This window comes from Podarcis vaucheri (assembly GCF_965113315.1).
Source record: "Podarcis vaucheri genome assembly, chromosome: 2".
Taxonomy (NCBI): Eukaryota; Metazoa; Chordata; class Lepidosauria; order Squamata; family Lacertidae; genus Podarcis; species Podarcis vaucheri.
The window spans coordinates 74,375,152-74,393,172 of NC_138760.1; the positions used below are offsets into that span (position 1 = coordinate 74,375,152).

At 48.7% G+C, this 18,021-nt stretch overlaps 1 protein-coding gene across 1 annotated transcript; it reads left to right on the forward strand.

Moving 5' to 3' along the window:
• Positions 1 to 1,376: 1,376 nt before the first annotated feature.
• On the forward strand, positions 1,377 to 17,803 carry LOC309527189 (uncharacterized protein). Its single transcript, XM_082213774.1, has 18 exons — positions 1,377 to 2,299; positions 2,719 to 2,897; positions 4,118 to 4,323; positions 4,686 to 4,823; positions 6,264 to 6,447; positions 8,089 to 8,182; positions 9,302 to 9,400; positions 9,604 to 9,694; positions 10,479 to 10,685; positions 11,033 to 11,135; positions 11,413 to 11,509; positions 12,636 to 12,730; positions 12,970 to 13,094; positions 13,367 to 13,526; positions 13,744 to 13,856; positions 13,954 to 14,047; positions 15,372 to 15,446; positions 16,405 to 17,803. Exons 1-18 carry the CDS (start codon positions 2,197 to 2,199, stop codon positions 16,450 to 16,452), a joined length of 2,211 nt encoding a protein of 736 aa, XP_082069900.1. The 5' UTR covers positions 1,377 to 2,196; the 3' UTR covers positions 16,453 to 17,803.
• The last annotated feature ends 218 nt before the right edge of the window (positions 17,804 to 18,021 follow it).

Below are 18,021 nucleotides of genomic sequence, written 5' to 3' on the forward strand. Positions count from 1 at the left end.
CCTGCCCCCCACTTATTTGCATTGTGCCCTGGAAGGTTGTCCCAAAGAGGAAAAGGGTTGCTCACCCTCCACACTTACAGCCAGAAAGGTACCAGTGCCTCTGTTCCTTGAGAAAGACTCTGGCCCACCTGGAAAGTGTATTAATGCATACAAGTGCTTTCGATTCCAGCTTTGTTGGACTCTGTGACATGAAGGCCCACATCCCCCTCCTTCCTGTCATATGTGCTGCAATCATCTTGTCACTTTTCTAGATCATGTCATGCAACTGGAGCAAGAGGCAGGAAGAATGGATCTGCTACTTGTCTGAATTTTTCAAGCTTTGGACAATGATTGTGGGTGGTTCTCTCCTACTTGGCTATGTTTTGTATCTATATATAGTACTTCAGCAAGTACTTAATATTCATGCCTGACATTCCAGCAAATGTTTAGGTTGCAAATTGCATTCCTTTTTAGTACTGCAGCAGCCAATTTTTTCATATTTTATTTTCATAATATTCCATTCTCTTACTGTTCATTTGACTTGTATCTTCTATGGCGCTTCAAATTATATCCACATTCCCAGTGAACTTCATGCTGGTTGTTGCCTCCAGAGGTACAATACACCAGATGGGGTCTTTCCTCATAATGGGAGATTTGTGCAGTTACTGTTATGCACAATGTTATCAGTTGTGCTGTGATACAAGGCCTATGCAATTTCCAGAGAGGGCTTAGTCTATTGCAACAAAAAGGGACTGTGTTGTAAGGACTATGAAGCTGATTGTCCATATTTACAGGGAGAAAAGACCCAGGGAACCTGTTCAAGAGAGAGAGAGAGAGAGAGAGGGAGAGATGCAACTGTTATTGGGAATCATTGCTGCCTCCAACTGTGGACATAGAGCATAGCCAATCACGGCTAATGGCCACCGATAGCCTTCTTCTCCCATGAATTTGTCTAATCCTCTTTCAAAGCCATCCAAGTTGGTGGCCATCACTGCCTCCTAGGAAGAGCGAGCTCCATACTCTGTGCTGCATTAAGTCCATTTATTGCATTCATAAATGAAGTAAATAACAACAACGCTGCTTTGTTAGAGGTTTTTGTCGATTAAGCAGTATATTACTCTCGTTAAAGAAAGAAAATTAAAATGCAAGTCATGGGCATAGCCAGGATTTATGTTAAGGCGGGGCGCAGGACTTTTGTTGGGCGGGGCAGAACCGAGCTATATGCGACGCAATTGCTCAGTTAGTTAAGTATTTTTATTTATTTACTTGATTGGGGAGGGGGGCAGCTGCCCTCCCTGCACCACACCGGGTGTTAGGGAAAGGTGACCCGGCCGAGCCCTTGAAGAGGCCAGCCTTTCAGTCGCGCGCGGTTCTCCCAGGCTGCACGCGAAGGCCGACCCTGGCGCCTGGGAGACTCGGCGGCTCTGCTTTGGCCTCTCACGACGCCCAAAAGCCGCAGCAAGGCGGGAGCCCCGGCATTGGCTCCTTCCCGCCCTCTCTGCATTTCCATGGAGACAGGAGCAGGAAGTATAAACGAGAAATCCGACTTCATCTCTCTCTCCACAGGCGCCACAGCCGGAGCCTTCGAAGAAACGTCCCCGGGCGCCTTGGTGCGCGCGCTGCGTATTCGGGCAAGTCTCGGGAAGGAGGCGGAGGGCGCCGCGTTGCCGCTTGGTTCTTTTCTTCCCCAGAGACTGCGAAGGAAGCAGCCTGAGGAAAGGGTGGGAAGCTGTGGAGGGAACCGTCGCCTCTCCCTCATCAGATGGGCGCAGGAAGGGAGCGGAGAGAGCGCGCGCGCAGAGGAAGAGGTGGATGCGTGTGCAGGACTCAGCAGACCCTCTTCGCTCTTATAGGATGACACAAAGCCCCTAGGAGGGCAAGAGTCCCTTAATCAGCAGGTTAGAGGAGAAAAGTTGAGATGGTACAACTTTTCTCACCCAGTCAAGAAAAGCTTTCTGCAGGTAAAAGTTCATAGGGCAAGTCTTGGGTTTGCTTGTTTTTTAATGGGTCCAGAGAAGATTCCCTAGGGAAACTATTAGCAAGCCGGCTCATTATACTGAGGCTGCTTCCAGCCTGCTACTTAGCGGCAATTTCAGGTTACACAATTTCTGTCGATTGGGAGGTCCTCGCCAAACAAGCCGACTTCCCCCAAAGGCCTTGGAAATCTGCCAGAAGGGTGACCCTGGGGAACCACGTTCTCTGGCCCTAATCTCAGTCATGGCTATGCAAGAGCATCTGAAGGTGAAAGAACGTCATCGCCGCCCCATAACAGCTCTCGGCTACCATTCAGCCCGACGGGAGTGCCTCACAGGCTTTGAAGGTGAGTCCTAGCTAGGGAGGTACATTTTTCTAGTTCTTTGTGAGCATTACAGCATTAAATTCTACCCAACTTCCATGCCTGCTTTGTACAACATGCCCAAATCTTGGACAGTTACATCACATAATAGACCACCATTTCCATCCCCACAACAAGAGTACAGCCCAAAACACAGTATATCTATCACCTGAACCAAGAGTCTGCTTTCCATCTTATCTACATGCTTTCAGCTCATGTCCCCATATGACCTCTGAATTTATGCTTGAGTTCTCATCAGGGAATGTCATGCTAGCACAGTGCCCTCATTCAAAACCCGTCAGGTTTTTCCTTAAGGCATCTCTCTCCAAATGAGCTGGAGACGTTCCTTCCGAAATGAGCTCCTAGCTAAACAAGCTGTATTGTCACCCTTCTTGCCCTGATAGATGGAGTGATCAAATGGTGGGATGTGGAGAATGGGCGCATGTCCCTCTGCGCCAAGGAGCATGCGGGCCGAGTCACCCACTTCCAGTCCTGGGTGCAGGCACGACTCCTCTTCTCTTCTTCCAATGATGGCTCCGTGCTTGTGTGGGCTGTAGGCGGCACTGTTCTTGACCGCATCCTGGTAAGAACCACACCGTATTACATCCTGGAGTCAGGGCAGGCCAAGAATAATGACACAGTTGCTTTTCTGAAGTTTGTAAGTCATTGCATGGAATTGACCAGATATCACAGAACAGGGTTTACCAAACTTGAGTCTCCAGCTGTTTTTGGACTACAATTCCCATCACCCTTGACCACTGGTCCTGCTAGCTAGGGATGATGGGAATTGTAGTCCAAAAACAGCTGGAGCCCCAAGTATGGGAAACCCTGTCACAGAGTGATTGTGCTAAGCTCTTGCTGCTCAAGGAATTCTGGGGGTTCCTGGGATGCTGCAGCTGCAATTTAGGTAGAGATCTCACTTTCTGCACCTACTAACTGAGGCTTGTGAGGATAAAGGGGAACTTCCCCCAACCAGTATTCCCACGAAGGACTGCAGCTCAGGAGCAGAGCACATGCATTGCATACAGGAAGCCCCATGCTCAATTCCTGGCTTCTCCAGGTAGCGCTGGAAAGGACATCTGTCTGACACCTTGGAAAGCTGCTGCCAGTCAGTGCAGACCTGGAGTGCCTAAGCAGTGGCCTTCCAGAACTCCCATCAGCCCCAGCCAAGCCTCAGGAATGATGGGAGTTGTAGTCCAACAACAAATGGAGAGCTGCAGGTTCCCTGTCCCTGGGGTAGAAGGCAGATTCCTAAATATTGTTTGGCTAACTAAACAATCTATGACCTTTTCAGCTGGGGGAGGGGTATTGTTTTTGTTAGTATGCTGTACATTTTTGTGTTTTTATTTTGTAAACCACCCTCAATCTTTGGATGAAGGGCCATATAGAAATGTAATGAATAAATAAAATATTTGAGCCCTTGAAGTGTAATGTTCATTCTGCAAGACAGGCAGTGCTTTCTTCTTGGGGGTACGCAAGGGTTTTCGGTGCCAACACCTCCCCCCCCCCCAACACCAAATGTTAAAAGTGTGGCACTTAATGCAGCAACTTCATGGTGAGTACCGGCACCTTTTATTTCTTTTTTAAAAAGCACTGAAAACAGGATTAGATTTTGCTGTCTTCTGGGCCTCGAGTGCCCTGCTGGTCTAACTCCGATAAAATCTATGTAAGACCAGGCCCTTCCAGAGACTCTTGCAAAGTGAGAACTAGGCAGTATTGCCTCCCTGAGTCCCTAGAGCCTATTATTTTGTGCACAGTCTTCCTGCGCTCAAGCCAGTCCCCGCTTTCACACCCCCCCCCCAGCTAGGCTACCCTATCTTCGCCTTGTCCATCAGCCTGGCTCGACATCTCCTGCTCTGTGGCAGCAAGGGACGCCTGATGGCTTTCCCCTTGGATGAAAGGAGAGAATCGGGCCACGTGGTCCACATGGCCCAGGGCTTTTCCGAGCACACACACACAGACATCGTGTCCTGCATCGCCTGCCTGGACAACCAAATATACACAGCAGGGTAAGTTGGGCGTTGCGGGAGTGAAGAATGGGCTCCGTCTGCAGATGGGTTCAAAGTACAGACCCTCTGTGATACTTGCAGCTTTGTGAAATGCTTCTATCATATGACTCATGTCATGCAGAACCTTATCAAACAGGCCCTGCTGGAAGGGAGTGAGATGGTCTCCTGCAAGGTGACAGTAATAATGTGGTTTCTGGATGACTGTGAAGGACAAAGCAGTGAGTCATACACATTTTCCCAAGGAGGGAATCTGCAGCTCTGCTTCGAAACCAAAGCTCCCTCTCTCCCACTATGGGGAGGTTTAAGCCACACCAGCCTCAGAGTCCGGCTTCAGTAGATCCAACACTCCCTTCCCTTCCCAGGTACGACAAGAAGCTGCTGATCTTTGACACCTATCAGACTCCAGGCAGGAAGGGCCTGACAACCAAGCACTGCATCCCACGTGCCCATCGTGCAGCCATCACTCACCTGCTTCTGGTGCGGCAGCAAGAAACCACGAGGTACAAGCTCAGTGCAAAGGGCAGGCCACCTAGGCCGTGGGATCTGGATAATGGGTTGTGTGTGTGAAGGCCTTTGTCAAGAGGTGCTCTCCTGCTACGTGACCCATGGCCGGTCAGCATCAAATTGACTCTCCTTCCCCCCAAACAGGAAGGTACTAGGCAAGAGTAGCCAATTAGGTACTAGCAGCAGCGGACTGAGGGGAGACTTTTGTGCTGAAGGATAGTCTTATGTTGTACTTGCATGGCAGCTTCCTGGTGCCACAATTCTTATGTAGAACAGAGGTGGGAAACCTCAGAGCCAGGGCCAGGGGTAGACCTCCAGGCCTCTTTGAATGACTCCTGGGACTTGTCCCAGGCCACCCACCTCCATCCACAAGCGGTGCCCTTGACTGATCCTGCTACATCCCCCTCAAGTGCTTTTGCATGGCAAGAATATGCTGTTGAGTTGCGACAATGCCTCTTGTTCGCCTGGATGTGGGCATGCTGTGGGCATGCGTAGAAACCTCTGGCTGTTACTGTAGGAAAGGTAGGAGTCATACCAATGACTCTGCCCATTTTTGCCTCTGACTCTGCCCACTGCTGGCATGAGGCCCCAGGAAGAGAATGTGGCCTCTCACTCGGGCTGAAAAAAGTTCCTCATTCTGGCATAAGGACAGGGAAACGAGACAAAGCAGGATTCCCTCTTTAGTCACTTCAAAAGGGTAACTCCTGCTGCCCAAAGAGATCTGCTGTGGTGTGGATGGAAGCATACAATTGAAGGAACAAGGATGAGCTAAATTCGCTCTCACATACAGAAAGCGAGAATCACTGTGCGCTGAATGCACACCTACCACCTTTTATAATGTACTCTGCATAAATTCTCTTCCCTTACAGTCCTTAATTCCTGCCTCCGCCCCCTCTGATTCACGTTTCCTGGGTTATATTTCTTCTCCATTTTTTTAATAAAAAAAATACTATTTGGGTTTTGCTCCCTCCTCCTTTCCCTCCCCCTCCCTTTGCAGCTTCCTTCCTTTCCTGAGAAGTTAGCATGGTGATGGGGAAAGGAGAAGCGGGAGGAGATGCCTCCTTCTCTGAATGGATTTCTGTTGCAGAGGCTGGGGCTCTAAGTGGCAAATCTAGAGCCAGAGGGCTCTGGAAGAATGACGTTTACCACAAAGAGGAACTGGAAGCCACAGGATGTTACCCGAACCTCTGGCCAGGAGGGAGAGGCTTTGAGTGTGTTCCGCTTGGGGAAGTGTAAAATAAGAACACTTTGCTTAAAGAAAAAAGAAAGGTTATATTTTCTCCTGCTTTCAATGATTCACTAGAAAGGGAGCCTTGGGTTTATATAGAGGGTGTGAAGTCTTTGCTTGGGAAATGCAAGCGCAGCCCTGCTCCTCCACTGCACTACCAAAGTCCTGCTTCCCTGACCCTCCCTCTGGTCTGTGATCTCCTCTGCAGAGTGCTCTCAGGTTCTTTTGACCAGACAGTTGGCATCTGGTCCCAGGATGGGAAGCTCATCCAGCGCCTTGGCCCCTTCACCGGGAACATTACTGGACTCTGCTACGTGGCATCTGTTGGCATCGTCTGGATCACCAGTGGCACAACCCAGCCCACCCTCTATGAGCCTCAGTCTGGGGAAATAGTGAGCGACTTAAGTGTGGCATTTCCATGTACACCTCCGCCTAAGGATCAATGAACTTGTTATTATAAGGAGCCCTCTACTGGTGATGGATTAGCATTGCGTCCGCCTCAACTAGCATAGGGAGGGAGGGCAAAAGGCCCCGGTGTGTTTTATTTCCTTTTCTGTCTTTGTGAATTGTGGCCAAGAGGATAAGCCAGCTGACTCTCTCCACATGCGCTACCAGGCTGCGCCAATCAACTCCCACATTTGCCCGCAGTCTTAGTATATTAGGCACGTGCATTAAGACTATATAAGCTAGCATTGTCCAGTTTTTTGTTTTATTCCAGCAAGGCCACAGTCCTAGTGGAAAACAATTGCTGCCAAGGGTTTGGCCATGCTGTGCAAATGGGGACCGATAAGCCCAGGATCCTGTTGCTCACCCATGTTACACATGAAGCAGGATTTTGTAGGGTGCCTTTTCATGGGCTGTTACTTCATACTGCAGGAGTGAAAGTTGCATGGGGCGTATTCAAGTGTGCCATCCTCAACCCACAGCAGCCTGAAGCAGGGCAGCTCACAAAAGCTTTATCACTTGGTTCTGCAGAATGTGCTAACGTGCCATTTTGCCTGGGACAGATTTCCAGACTTGGAAGTCAATTTAAAGCCTGCCATGCAGCCTAGTGCTCCATGCATGGCATTATTTGGCTTATTGGTGGTTACCAGTAAAAGATGCCTGGGGACCAGTGCCTTGTGAGGGGAGGGTACAATAGTAAGCTTTGCGTGTCAAAAAAAAAGGCCCCTGGTTCAGTCCCTGGCATCTCCACTTAAAATGACCTAGGTAATGGGAGCAATCAATTCCTGAGACCCGAAGGAGCTGCTGCCACTCAGAGTATTAAATACTGGGCTGGATAGATAGATAAATAAACTGACCTGGAACAACGTACGTAATGTCCCCTGTTCCTATGGGAGCTGTTCTATGGGATGATTTTTCCTTGTAGAATTGCCTGTCCTTAGTTGGCCTCAGCACCTCATATTGATTAGTTTTTATCATATGAAAAATTACCCATGTCAAAAAAACCACTCTTTGATGGAGCACGTTTCTTTTAACAAGCTGCCTTACCTTGACAGATCAGACCCATTTTGCCTGATTAATGACACGATACAGATGACATAAAAACTATACACAGCCGTTTTATATTGAAAAATTACTCTGATCCTCTTCCAGATGGCAGATACACTGAAGATTAAATCCTGTCTCTTCTCATTTCCTTAGCTGTTGTATCCTCCCATTCTCAGGGCCTCTTCCTGAACATGTTTTTCAATTGCTATTTCCATTGGGTGGATGCTTCAAAAGCCATTAGCGCCTCTAACACTGTATTCCTGGATCTGCAAACTCCCCCAAAAACATACTCAAAGATTACATTTCTTTGTAGCTTTCAATACCAGGTCCAACTGCATTTCACAGTTCCCTCCCAAGTTCTGTCATGTGCTCAACAAAGCTCAAAAGTCCACTGAACTGGCACAGCTCTTTTTGATAGGTCTTTGACCCCTAAGTAAAGATGGCTCTTGTGTACCATTCCACATTTATAGGAAGAATAAGGAGAAACAGGTATTAAATGTTCTGAATTCTGTTCTGAATTCTTTGTGCTGATCTGCTTTCAGGTTTCACAGTTCATATCCACATTCCAAGGCCGACAGAAAGATGGGCCTGCTCTTCAGCAGCTTCTCAGCCTGCCAGACTCGAGGCATGTGATAGGTGAGTTCTTCAGATGCCCCCCCCCCAACATCTGCAATACAAGGCCTCACCTGGTCTCTCAGCCACCAATGTTAGATTCAGCATCTCTTCTTATCTGTAGGCCATGTCCTTTCATGCAGTTAGGAGAAAATAGCTTTAGTGGAAGATACTAGAACAGTATGGCACCCAGTGGTGAGAGCATTGAATTAGCATTGGAGACATCCAGGTTCATTCCACCACTCAGCCACAAAGCTTGCTGGGCCTCCTTGGCCAATCACCCTCTCCCAGTTTAGCTTATGCCACTGGATTGTTGTGAGGAAAACACGGGGTGAGTAAACTAGGTCTTTTGCCCTGAACTCCTTGAAGGAAGGGGGATGCAGGTGGCGCTTTGGGTTAAACCACAGAGCCTAGGACTTGCTGATCAGAAGGTTGGCGGTTCGAATCCCTGCAACAGGGTGAGCTCCCGTTGTTCAGTCCCTACTCCTGCCAACCTAGCAGTTCAAAAGCACGTCAAAGTGCAAGTAGATAAATAAGTACCGCTCCAGTGGGAAGGTAAACGGTGTTTTTGTGCACTGCTCTGGTTCGCCAGAAGCGGCTTAGTCATGCTGGCCACATGACCCGGAAGCTGGACGCCGGCTCCCTCGGCCTATAGAGCGAGATGAGCGCCGCAACCCCAGAGCTGGCCACGACTGGACCTAATGGTCAGGGGTCCCTTTACCTTGAAGGAAAGGCGTGATATAAAAGTAGTAAAAATTGATTAATTAGTACAAAAAAGGGCTTTCATCACAGAACCAGGTGGTGACCTTGGTAGGCTCATGTGCTTATTGCATTCAGACCCAGTTTGGGTTTAGCACTTAGGAGAGACTAAATGTTCCCATGGGCATCTGGTTAATTGTTGTGGGAATCCAGCAGGCTCTTCTTATGTTCCTGTTGGTTCCCACCACAGGTCCCAGATTTATATCCAGAGATTCCGGTTTCATGCAAACAGGTGTTGTGAGATCTATGCATGCTTTTCTAATTTAACACAAGGCGATTTCCCACTCAGCTTCTTCAGAGATATTATAAGGCTCAGTGGATGGCAAGAGCTTTTTAGAATAACCCAAGTAATTTTAAGAAACACAGAACTTTCCCTTCTTCCAGGCACAGCAAAGCCACAGCAAATACTCGTCTGGCGCTACAGCGAGTTGGGATGCCTGACAGTGCTGCCTTGCAAACACCCCCTAGAATGCCTAGCTTATGGTAAGCAGCCATATATATATATATATATCTAACTTCAACAGCTCCAGCCCCAGATGCACAAGCTCCGTCAGGTGAGGTTCAAAGCTAGAAGAGCCTTATCTGGCTGGGACAAGAGCCGGGGTTGAGTTTTATGTGTCCAGCAATAAAACCTTTGTCTGGCTTTCTGAAGCCCCTGCTTGAACTTCTGAATGTATCTCCACCAGCCAAAAAGGAGCCCGTTTTGCTCTTCAGTGGGGACAGCAGTGGGATGCTACAGAAGTGGGAGAAGAGCTACATCTCTCCCTTCATCTACAGGTAAGGTTTCATCCCCACAGACCAAGAAGAGATGCCAGTCCCTGGTGGGTGTCATGGGTTGGGGAAGCCCCTATTGCAAGGTACAGCAGTGAGCAGAGGCTGGCCTAAGAGCAGCAGATTTCTGTTGGTAAGGAGAAGAAGCACAGCCCCTGCCAGAGGAGACTCTGTAGTGTAGCAGGTCTGTGCTATTTGGTGTCCAGATAGAAGCTATCTACTGGTTTCCAGAATAATAGAGGAGCTTAACTACTAAATGTGTTACCCTTGGTCATTAGCTGCCATTGGCCTAGAACACAAGCCCCTGGAAGAGACGTGGTTGGAGGAATGCTGTGATCTGGGAGGAGTCTCCCTTGCCATCTCTCACTAAGTCAGGGGGGTGTTGGACTACAACTCCCATCATCCCTGTCAATCAGCCACCCTGGCAGGGACTGATGGGACTTAAGAGTCCAGCAACATCAGGAGGGTCGCAAATTTCCCATCTCTGTGGTGGAGTTTCAAAAAGTTGTTCTTCTCCAGCATCTGGCTCTAACAGTGTCATGGTTAGTAGTGCTGTACAAAGATGAGATGCTTGCGGACAAGCAGACACCTGCCCACCCTAGTCCCTCGTGCTCCCTGCCCTCTGCAGCTGCCCATTCTCCGCCTGCTCCAGTCCTGCAGCCATGCAGCCATCTGCCCCGCATGCCGTTGTGAGCTCCCAGCCTTCTCACCCATCCTCAACCACAACCCTGTCCACAGCCACAGGTCTACACTCCCCCCCACACATCCTGTGTTTCTCTGTTTCTTTCAGCAGGGAGTCCTTCCACCTAAGTGAAGCCCAACTGGAAAGAAGAGGCCCCTTGGCACAGCAGAGGGAGGAGGATGGCAAGGAGAAGCCACAGCCTCGTCCAGATTCCCCTCGAAAGCCAGGAAAGGCCTCCGCTGGGCAGCAGAGTGGCTACACCAGGTTCCGAAGTGCAGCGAAAGACATGCGAAAAGGAAGCATAGGTTTCACTAGGTAACTGTCATTGCGCTCTGCCCAAGCGTATGTGCTACTGTAGCAGAGAGGCAACAGCATAATTTGTCTTGAAGAGACCGAGGGACTGCCCTTTCTTCCTTGGGGATCAGGCAGACCTTCACCATTTGCTTTGCATCAGGGCTGGACAACCTTGATGCTCCAGATATTGTTGCTCCCATCATCCCTTGCTAGTATGACTAATGGTCAGGGATGATGGTCACCAAGGTGGCCAGAACAAGGCATGATTTAATTTTGGGGGGGGAGAGTTGGCTTCTGTAATGTTGGCTGTGAAATGACAGATGAAAGGTAGTTGCTGCCTTGCTAATGAAGCCCTGGGCCTTTGCCAGGGCTCTCTTTGCTGAAGAGTTGAATATCCTGGTGGTGTCGGCAGCTGATGGGAACATTTATCTCTGGGAGTTTGAGAGCTTCATCCCGGAACCTTCTGCCGAGGTGAGTACAAACCGCTGCCTAGCCTCTGCTTCTTGGATGGAAGACAGAAGACATGTGCTTGCAGGTAAGCCACAGGAAGTGAATGGCCTCTGTCCTCCAAGATAAGAAAGATAAACCAGCCAGCCACATTTATTTAACCGAGCCAACTAGGAGCCGCATGGCAGCACAGGTTTTGGCTCAGAAAATTCCCTTGGATTACAAACAAAAAAGAAGTGGGTGACATTTCTCCTAGAGGAAGGTTCCCTTAATGGTTTGCTATTTTCATCCCATGCTGTAGCAATGCCCACCTGTGTTGGATCAAAATTCTGAAACATTGGCATCAAGCTGTGTTCAAGATGAGAAGACCCAGGGCACTTCAAGCAGTTGTGTAGCAGGTGAAGAAAGTGGTTTGGAGTAAACTCAGAGGGGAAAGAAAAAGAGATGATGCTTCAAAGGTGCACAAAAGTAAACACTGAATGGCCCAATGCACTTTGAATGTATCCTTCCACAAGTACACTTCACAGCCCAATCCTAACCATGCCTATTAAGTTCTATTAAATTCATTGGGGCATATTCCCAAGTAACTGGGGTGAGGATTGCAAGCTTAGATGGAGGCAGGGCTGGATCAAGGGTCGTCTGAGACAAGCCGGTAGTTAGGACTGAAGAGTAAGCCAGAACCAAATGAAAACTTGTGAGTCAGAGTCTAGAAGGAAGATCAGGAGTGGCAAGCGAGTCAGGGCCAAAGACCAGCCAAGGCTGCAGGAACCCACCAGAGCTCAGGAAGACTTTGTTGCTCAAGCAAGCCTCAACTGGACCAGGAAGCCCCCTTACACTCTTTGCTGTCTAGGAGGCTCCAATAGTCAGCCTAAGTGGGTGGAGTCATTCATTGAGAAGCTACCACCTGGAGTCACCACACAAGGCAGCTGTCCTGGCAGGCCTATACCATGGTCCGTGACCAAATGAACCAGAGCACTGTATAGGACACTGGGGTCATCCTCACTTCCACTTGCTCTGCCACTCCCCCCCCCCCCAGAAAACCCATGGTTTAGCGCTGAATCAGAACAAACGGCAATCAGGTTTTTTGTGGATTGTCATTTGTTCCAATTTTCCAGGGGTTTTCCAGGGAAAAGCAACAGGGGGCAGGCAAAATCATTTGGACTCATGCCTAGAATTCACTGAACAAGTGGGAAACCACTGAGACCTGTGCAAACAGGACAAACGAAAAAGTGGCTGAGTCCACTTGTTGTACACCTCAGTGTCCCTGATGAAATCTCCCTTCAAACCAGGCTGGGGCACTGAATGTTTCTCTAGTTTATTTCATCTAGTTTCTCTAGTTTTTATTTGGTACTGGTGCCTCCCCACCTTTCTTCCTCTTGGAGTAGGGTCAAGCTGGGGATAAAAAGCACTGCAGGCTCGTTTTTTGGGAAGCCACCTCCTGAGTGTGTAAGAGATTCCAGACCCTGTTTTTTCCTCTTCTCCATCCTGCTACTGCCTCTCTCATGCCAGTACTGCCTTAAATAGGTTTCACCTGCAGAACGGTGCTGTGCGGGCACACGGGCATGGTGACGGCACTTGCCGTGGCAGGCGGCGATGCTGGACTGTACTTCCCCTACCTGGTGAGTGAACTGTAGAATGGACTTGGATGGCATTGTATGAGGCAGCCCAGTCTCTGTTGATGGGCAGCAGGGAGAGAGTGGAAGAAAGTGAGATGCTGTAGGAAGAGCCTGCATGGCACATATAGGGAGGAGAGGGGATGTGGGTGAGTGCCAGTGCCAGAGAGAGAGAGAGAACACACACACTGCAAGGAGGGGCAGCATTGCAAAGCAAGACTTCACCTTGGTGTATTTCATTGTAGCTCAGTGGAGGATGGGATGGAAAGCTGTGTCTTTGGGACCTGCACAACCACTCTTTGCAAAATGCCTTTTCCAGTCTACCTGAGGACAACGGGCCCATCCTGGATATGGCCTACTCCCCAAAGAGGTGGGTGATTCTGTCTGCCTGCTTATTTGAAAGGTGGAGAAGCCACGGAATGTTCTCAAACAGCACTTTGAGGCCTCCCAAGCAGGAGAGATGTGTTGCTGAAAAGTGGGGGTGGGGGACAACAGTAATGGAAAGGATGAAGCCACTCCTGCAGGAACCTAATCTTTGGGCCCAGGGCCGCTAATTCGATTTTGCCATGTCTTTTGCCATCCCCGCATCCACAGCCCACACCCTCCTGGACCGGGCAGGAGGGAATTTGCTTTCTCTTCTAGCACTGGCAGAGTTTTTATCTGTGCTTTCAATCCTCACTGTGCTGATCTGGTGCTCCTGGCTGAGCTCTGTGGGCACAAAGCCGCTGTCGTAGCCTTGGTCTGGCACCCACTAGAGGACAAGTGGGTTAGCGGTGCTGCAGATGGCTCCATTCGGCTCTGGGTAAGCCCTTAATCAGATGGTGACTTTCATACGTTGGGTATATTCGCTAGCAGGGAGGTAGGAAAACTTTGGGCTAGTTGCTGAAGAACTTGGTTGAATTTCTGGACCAATAAGTTTTGGGGGGAGTTATACAGATCAGGCAGAAACATTTTCTGGGGAATGACCAGAGAGTCTTCCTTCAGCAGCAGGGATGATAGGATTTTTCTTTTTAACACAGAGCGAAGATGGTGGATGCTGTGTGCAGAACCTGAGAGCCTCCAGAGGGATCACTTGCCTCTGCATCGACCAGGTCAATGGCTGCATTCTTGCAGGGGTCCATGATACCATCAGGTAGCCCCTGCATAAGGAGGCTGGTGGCGGAAAGGAAAGGGATGAGAGGCAGCACATCTTTGAACAGGCTGATGGCTCTGCCTTTTTCTCCCTGCAGGGTTTATGATCCAAATTCTGGAGTGCAGGTGCAAAGTTACACAGGGCACCAAGATTCCGTCAAGGGACTCATCCATGTCCCAGAAATGGAGCAGGTAGGAGAGACAGGGACCACCCACTAGGGGAAAAGGTCAAGAAAGCTGGGGGCTGGGAGTTTCCCCACTCTTAGGTCTAAGTCATGAATGGACCAGCACAAAGGAATGCATATACTGTGATGGTGCATATTGGAGCCATGTGCCTAGTCTGTATCTATCAGCATCCTGTTCAGAGAGCCAGCTGCATGTTGATGACATTTAGTGAGGTCCTGCCCACTTTTGAGCTGGGCAGCACTACCAAAAGATTGTCTCCATGCTGTATTCTTGTTGTTTAAATAGGGTATTATATTGCACTTCCAGTCCTCCTACAAACAAACTAGTACTTAATGGAGAGGGGGAAGTGTATCCTTTTTTATTTTAGAATTCAAAGCAGTTTACAAGACGTTTACCTATCATCGCACAGCCAAGGGGTGGACTGAAGAAATAATTATCAGTTTTCTGTTTCTGTCTGGCTTCTCTAACAGTGGCTGACAATAAGCTGAATCATACTGAGGGAACAAACATGGCTGCCCCCCTCTAGCTTGTATCTAGGCCAGCAATAGCCATCCTTTGTGGGGCAGGCAAGGGCAACCTCTACAAGCTAAGAATATGCCTCAGAAGTTGCTACAGGATTCTGTTGTGTATTCTCTGTTCACATGGGAAGCACTCAGATCCTGCTCGTGGATTTCTCACAGGCACCTGCCTGACAGCTGTGAGAACAGAATGCTGGATGAGATGGGTCCAGCAGGCCCTGTTCTGAAGCTGAACATGGGAAGTCAGATGTGCACACAGTGAGTTGGCTCACTGCTTAAGCCATGAGTGTGCCTCTCAGAGTCCTGAGGATATTGCTGAGGATTCTGGGGCCCAGACTTGATTTGTGCACAGCCAGCCATGCCAGAAGCAGAATACATATGTGGCTTATAGTGTTGTTCCTTAAATCATGCTGGGTGTCTGACCAAATGTCACTTGGGTCTTTGGCCAACTAACTTTTTTTTAGCATACTCTTTAAAAAAAAAGTAGCTTCCTTACTGATTGCTTTAATGCAAATCTGTCAGTTGTGGAGAAGTACACCCACACACCCACATGCGTATCAGGACGGTGCAATGTGGCAGGAGGAAATCCTGTTCTGATATCCTAGCTTGGCTTGCACTGATAGCGGATCCCAGGCTGGTGCCGCCCACTCTAGTCTGCTATGCAGTTGGATGGGAGACCAATGCAGTCTGAAGACCCACATGAGTGAGGACTATCGGTGATCGATGCACTGCATGGAGACACTGAATCCAGCCCCATAGAGGGTGCTGGCGCTGTTGCACCCTGACGTGTTCTTCTCTCTGCTTCCCTGCAGTATGTGTCGGTCTCTCTAGATGGCACAGTGTGCATGTGGAAGGCCTATCACCCAGGGGAGCAGCTCGAGGCCCAGGTCAGGTGGTGACTTCAGTCTCCTGCTGAGTGCTACCCAGGACTCTGAGACTCTCAGCTTCCATTTTAACAAAGAGCACATTTCCATCCCTTGCGGTTGTGCAGGAAAGCTTCAAAAGACATCAGACGTGTGTTCAGCATGCTCAGAAGCTAGTGGAACAGCTAGGTGGGGCTGCCAGTGGTCAAGGGTGAGGCTTCTGTGCTCTGCTGCTTCCTGTCCCCTCCCCATAGTCCTTGCTTCTGTGTCTCTCTTTCCTCCCCTTTTACTGCCGTCACAGTCCCTGCAAGCATATTCTGTGAAATGACATTTGCAATGAGAATAACTTGTGCCGACCAAGAACATACAAGCTAATGTGGATAATTAACTGAGATCTTTTCCTTGGTGCTGTCTTCTGCCTGTGTCCATGTCCTGCTGTACTTAAATTAGATTTGAGCTTACACATTCAAGGCAGAATGCAAGAACTTCAAAAGGCCAGGCACAGCCAGTGATTAGGTGCCCCCAGCCAGCCTGAAATGTGGCAGGAAGCTTTCATGTCAATGAGTCATCACTGTATAAGCAATTTGCACTCATATTCTAAGAAATAATGCAGCCTAGCCAGGAAAGGTTAAAAAATTAAAAACAGCAGTAAACGCTGATGCATATTGATTGAAATTCTTTTCCGGACACATGATCAAAGTTGTTAGTGCAGTAAACATGCAGCTGTTAGCCACTGGCTAGGCCAGGGGGAGGCAACCTAAGGCCCGGGGGCCGGATGCAGCCCAATCGCCTGCGGACGGTCCGGAAATCAGCATGTTTTTACATGAGTAGAATGTGTCCTTTTATTTAAAATGCATCTCTGGGTTATTTGTGGGGCCTACCTGGTGTTTTTACATGAGTAGAATGTGTGCTTTTATTTAAAATGCATATCTGGGTTATTTGTGGGGCATAGGAATTCGTTCATTTTTTCTTCAAAATACAGTCCGGCCCACCACATGGTCTGAGGGACGGTGGACCAGCCCATGGCTGAAGAAGGTTGCTGACCCCTAGGCTAGGCAGAGCCCAGACATCTTCGCTCCAGGATGTGCTTCAGTTGCAGCAATACCACATTCCCCATTCTGTACATGCCGTGCTATGAATCTGAGAAAATTAATTTTGTCTCCCAGATAGCACATGCACCACTATTGCGATTATTGCTGTAATGTGATTATATAAGTGTTAGGGGCACCTACTTACTGGCAATGAGAATGGTGATGAGCAATTATAACTCCCACACTGCTTCTGTCTGTACAATTGTGTGGCTTTCCTCTTAATTTTGTTACATATCTATTTGCAAACATTCGCCTAGCATGTAGAACAGGCTTCCTCAACCTCGGCCCTCCAGATGTTTTTGGCCTACAACTCCCATGATCCCTAGCTAGCAGGACCAGTGGTCAGGGATGATGGGAATTATAGTCTCAAAACATCTGGAGGGCCGAGATTGAGGAAGCCTGATGTAGAACACAGAAATCTGCTTCATGCTGTGTCAGACCATTTGCCCATCTAGCACTGCACACAGACAACAGCTTTCCAGGGTCTTATATTGGGGTCTTTCCCAGCCATATGTGGAGATGCAAGGGATTCAACCTGGGACCCTCTGCATGCAGAAAAGATGCCTTACCATGGAGCTACAGCCACATCTCACTGTGAATGACACAGGTGCTGCTATTGATGCTTGTTATGAGGAACTGAACGTACCAGTTAGGCTGCATATAAAGTTTGATAACCAGAGCTAAAAGCTCTAGGACAATGGAGTCAAATTCTCTCTGTGAAGCCTATTTTTGCTCCCTCTTGGTTGCTAGGCAGTGGTGTAAGAAGAAAAACAATCTATTATGCCAGAATGCCATCCTGTGTGCGCCTGGGTATGCCAAGCTGGCATTCAAAGGCGCACAGGCCAAAGCAGCAAGTGCTTTCCCCCTGACATCAGCTCTGCTGTCCAGTTGTATTAATATCAGCATATACTTGTTTTGGGAACCACATGCCACTTTTGAGAGCTACGTTGTGGCTTTCGGTGCTATTTCCTTATCAGGGATTTTTCCATTTTTACTATTTTGAGAACAGAGCTGATTGCAGAGTAACCAAGAAACATCATGTGCCCATGGTAACCAACTGGTCAAGCAATGCTGACCACCAGTCTCAGGATGATGCTTGCAGTGAGAGTATCCATCTACACTGCTAATGGATGCAATCTCTGTTAACTGTGTTAGTGCTGAATTCCCTTGTATTGCCCCTCAAAGATTCATAAAAAGGGGGTTCTGTGTTTCTTGCCCAGTTGTTCTGCATGTGACTCTACCTGGACAGTGCTACAGCTGTACAATAAACTTACTCTTCTCTTTTCGCTACTCATGAATTGTACACTCTCTTGTTGCTGCGACGGATCCAAACTTCTGGGGTTTGGAAGCAGGTAACTGAGACCATCAAGTGACTTGCAAACTTTAGGGACTCCTGTTGCTGTGTAGAAGGGGTACTCCACTCCAAAAGTTTGTGCTGTTGCCTATGTAGCCTGATCCCTTTGCCCTGCCAATTTAATACTATTTCTTGCCCCCCAGCCTCTTTTAAC

Excerpts from the sequence above, each read along its gene's own strand:
- LOC309527189 (XM_082213774.1), top strand. The coding sequence starts at position 2,197 with ATGGCTATGCAAGAGCATCTGAAGGTGAAAGAACGTCATCGCCGCCCC. Across the intron at positions 2,898-4,117 it reads CTGTTCTTGACCGCATCCTG|CTAGGCTACCCTATCTTCGC; the intron begins GTAAGAACCACA and ends CCCCCCCCCCAG. Across the intron at positions 11,510-12,635 it reads TTCAAGCAGTTGTGTAGCAG|GTTTCACCTGCAGAACGGTG; the intron begins GTGAAGAAAGTG and ends TGCCTTAAATAG.